Here is a 4328-nt window from a genome sequence, read left to right as displayed (position 1 = left end):
CCTCTTTCTAGAAAGACCAGGCCCTGAGTGGGATGGAGCTTTGGCCCTGGAAGATGCTTGTTCCCTGCAGATCTTCACTAAAGAACAACAGTTGACACTGGGGCTTCTCTTCTGGGATGAGTGTAAGGACAGGTGGAAGAAATCAATCTCAGTTTTGGACCTTGTTCCTAAAGGTCTGCAAGACCAATCACTAAGAGCCTTTCACTGTTACTTGAGCTGCGGTTTCCTCAGTGGTACTGCTTGCTCTCCATCTTTCCTTTCTGAGGGGCCATGAGATAAGATATGCAAACCAGCTCCTGAGCTCTGCCGCTGCTGTGGTAGCTAAGTGTTCACAGGCAGGATGATGAGGCTCATGCCACTCCACCCACTAGGAGCACTAGGTGGCTGCTGTCAACCCAGTAGCCAGAAGTCCAAAAGGCCAAGAAACTGGGCCCAGGTATCTAACCAAGCCTGGGAAGGTGGTGCCAAGCTCAAGTTCTTGCCTTTCTAACCAAAAGAGGTGCAGAAGGGAACAGCAAAGACTTTCTCTTGCCACTCTACTCCTGAGCTGACTGTTTACACACCAATGAGGAGAAACACTACAAATGGAAGAGATAGCACAGTGATCCATCTGGCTCCTGCATGGACATAAGAGGCCTTATGCTAAAGCCAGTCCAAGTCCTCATCAATCTGCAGACTCAAGGGGCCTCTCAGGAATCAGGAAGAGGTCTCCAAAGACAGGCCTAGCATTGACAGAAACCTCTTTTCTAGTCTGCAACACTCCCAAGAGAATTTAGTGAAATAGGTTTTTCTTTGGAAAAGCAACAGGAAACCAAAATGAGATGTGTTCAAGGAGGATGAGTTTTAAGCCTGTTTTCCTCACTTGGTACCACTGTCCAAACAGCTAGGATAATATTTAGGGGACTGCACTGTCTAGTGCTGTCTCTCTTTTGGGAAGATAGACATCCTTTGTCAGACATGGTGGGAGTGAAGAGCTATCCTTGGTGTGTTTTGACAGTGGATCCTCCAAAACAACTCTAACTTCTGCATTTGGTTCTTGGTTGACCTCCAGGCTCTTCCTTCTGCCTTTCCTTCTCCCTCTCTATCCTGCTCAGTAATAGTATAATTTACTTGGATATGATTAGAGAGAGGCAGACTAATTACAGGAGACACTGATAATGCTAAGGTTGGCTTTGCATTTGGCCATTCTTAGGTTCCATAGTATGGCCAACTACCTCAGAGCTATTCACCAGGATACTTGCAACATCTCCCCTCATCCCCCAACCCCTGTTTCTTCCTATTCCAAGTCAGTTCCTTTGCTTCTCTATGTGTAGCCTCCTTCAGATGCCTTTGGGCCATTTAGCTGTTTCCAAACACAGGTAGATTGCCTTTTAATTCCTGTAGACCATGTTATGAGATGTAAACATGGGTTTGTCATTGAAGTGTTCATAATGAAGGGATGATGAGGTGAAAGGAAGTGGGGATACAATAGCCCTCTGGGTGTTGGGTTATTCATCAGAAGTGTGCTTCTGCTCTCAAATACCTTAACCTGGATGTGATGTAACCAAAGCAGCAAGGGCAGTGGACTGAAAGTTTTCAGTGAGGAGGGTGTCTGGGGGGTGGTCAGTCTCTGCTTCACCCATCATGTTTGGGTGCTGAGGTGGGGGCAGCACTTACTGTATCTATACATGAGGCTGCTACTTGGGTACTTGCTCCCTTACTCCATTTCAGTTCTGGACAGCAGTGCCTGGACTGGGCTAATTTTCCCAATACCCCTGTTTGTGCTATCACCAGAAAAGCTCTGAGGGGTGGCTAGACTGAATTGCCTAACTTGGAAGCCTTCTGTTTGGGCACTGCATTTGAGCTTGTTCTCTGTGATCCTCCCCTCTTATCTCTAAGTCTCCTGCTGAGCTGTACTCTGGCCTTGCACAGTCTTTCCCACCCCAGCCTGCCATGGTTTCCTACTTCAGGCAGCTCTATCAGTCTCCCTATGATGAACAAAACAAAGGTTTAAACTTTATTGTCAACTCTACTCAACTAAACAAGAACATCCATGAATCCCCTCTAGATATTGTTATCATCTCTATAAAGCTTTGCCTTAGATCCAATGCAATTATTTACTTGGTTCTATTTATCCCTTGTTTGCTATTTTTATCTTACGTTCATTCACTGACTCAATCACAATGTGTTGTCACAGGCATCCTTTGTGGAACAGCACATCTGAAGGCCAGATGTCTGTTCCACTGTGTTGTTGGGACAGGGAGGATGCAGTGGGACAGCCATCAACTCCTGGTAAACCAGGCGCTGTGGGAATGGGGTGAGCACTAAGGCAGCAGAGCTCCTCCCTCCATCTCTCCAGGGTCCAAAGGGCCTCCGGCAATCTGAAAACCGAGGCTGAGCCCTACCTGCCTTGAGCATTGGAGGTGGAAGAGGCTGGCTAGCAGGCCTGGAGAAGACCATCTTCCTGGAATCCAGCAGGAGGCGGCAGTACCCCGCAATCAGGCAGGCAAAGTTGGTGGCTTCTGGCCATTCCATCAGCAGCACCAGAGGCTAAGGAAGAGACAGGAAGAAACATGAGGGCACAGGAGGAGAGAGGCAGGTGCATTTCCAGGAGGATGGTAATGAAGAAAAGATGACTTGCATAGTTATGGAAACTATACTTCTTGAACTAAAATTCAAAGCACATGACCTGACAAGTAATTTCTTCTGATTTGTGAATTTATTTATAGTAAACTCTTACCTAGGTACAACAGTTAAATCAACCGTCAATTACACATTTAATGAACCACCTTTACTGAAAACGATTAAAATTATATAAAATCATGTGATGGCTGCGGGGCTGTATTTGTGTTTGTCAGGGTGTAGCACATGTGTGGGCCAGCTGAGAGAGCTGAGGTGAAGCTGGGAAGCTAGGCTAGACTAAAGAACAACCTGGAACATTCTTTTCTTTTTTTAATTTGTATTTTGTTGTTGAGAACATACATAGCAAAACATACACCAACTCCATCGTTTCCACATGTACAGTTGTGCAACCATTCTCACCTTCCTTTTCTGAGTTTCTCCTTCATTAACATAAACTCACTGCCTCCTAAGTTTTCCATCAAACGTTTCAAGTTTCTGTTGTCAATATGATACCGTAACAGAGAGTTCTTAAAAGAGCATAATGCTCAAAGAGAAAGTGTTACTTGGTTTTAAGAAGACCTCAGGGGATATTTTTGGTTTAAAGTTTAAAGATTATCTAGGGTAATGTTCATCCAGCCCCCATGACTCCAGAAAGACTGAAGTCCATGAGAATTTGAAATTGTCTTCTGCCTTTTCTTCCTTTTGATCAGGATTCTTCTATAGAATCATTGATCAAAATGTTCTGTAATGGTAGCTGAGAATCATCCTCTTCTGGTGGTGTAGTGCCTGAGGCACTTGACTGCTAACCAGAAGGCTGGCGGTTCAAATCCACCAGCCACTCCTCAGAAGGAAGACTGGGCAATCTAATTCCTCAGAGACACCGCCTCGGAAACTCAAGGAGGGGTCGCTATGAGTTGGAGTCGACTCCACGGCAGTGAATTGAGTTGATGGCAAAGGAGGCAAATAGTTCATGGAGGTAATTAGCCCCATATTCCATTTCCTCCCTCTATTCCTGACTTTCCTTCTTCCTCTGTTGCTCCACGTAAATAGAGATCAATTGTTGTGCTTTGGATGGCTACTTTTAAGACTCCAGGCACTATCCAATGAACTAGGAAGTAGAACAGAAGCAGAAAATACATTATTAGGCCAATTAACTGAAATGTGCCATGAAACCATGACCCTAAACCTCCAAGCAAAGGAACCAATCCCACGAAGTGTTTGGTTGTACAGAAGTAGCCTCAGAAACAATTCTTTTCTTCTTTTTTCTTTTTGTCATTGTTGTAAATACATCTATTAGATAATTCTACTTTTTATAGCCAATTCTATTTTTCATAGATGTACAACTTGTTGACAACAATTACATTAACGGACTACACAACTCTACCTTCAATCAATGTGAATTTTCCATCACTGTAAACCGAAACTCAGTACCCCATAAGCAGTAACATTAAGAATGTCAACTTTTACTTCTATGCAGGGGATTCCAAAACCAACACTTCCAGACTATTTCCCTCTTTAACTCTCTTCCTATCTCAGAACTTGCACAAACAGCACCTATTTCTATATTGCACAATCTTATGCTGTACTGAATACTAACTTGAATTACTGAATAGTTGTTGTTGTTGTTGTTATTTTGCCGTCGAGTCGGCCCCGACTTATAGCGACCCCTCCTTGGGTTTCCGAGGCAGTATCACTACGGAAGTAGGATTGCCCAACCTTCCTTCCGA

The 4328-nt window shown here is 44.3% G+C and overlaps 1 protein-coding gene across 1 annotated transcript in view; it reads right to left on the bottom strand.

Moving 5' to 3' along the window:
- FRMPD3 (FERM and PDZ domain containing 3) overlaps positions 1-4328 on the bottom strand; it is a 79911-nt gene that overhangs the window by 13865 nt on the left and 61718 nt on the right. The window contains exon 13 of the mRNA XM_007952430.2: positions 2385-2529. Within this exon, the coding sequence (XP_007950621.2) occupies positions 2385-2529 (145 nt within the window). The remainder of the gene's footprint in view (positions 1-2384; positions 2530-4328) is intronic.

Source organism: Orycteropus afer, unplaced genomic scaffold (genome assembly GCF_000298275.1).
Source record: "Orycteropus afer afer isolate SDZICR_OR568_19922 unplaced genomic scaffold, OryAfe1.0 scaffold00336, whole genome shotgun sequence".
Lineage (NCBI taxonomy): Eukaryota > Metazoa > Chordata > Mammalia > Tubulidentata > Orycteropodidae > Orycteropus > Orycteropus afer.
The sequence above is the reverse complement of the archived record's forward strand: the minus strand, read 5'-3'. Positions and strand labels throughout refer to the sequence as shown.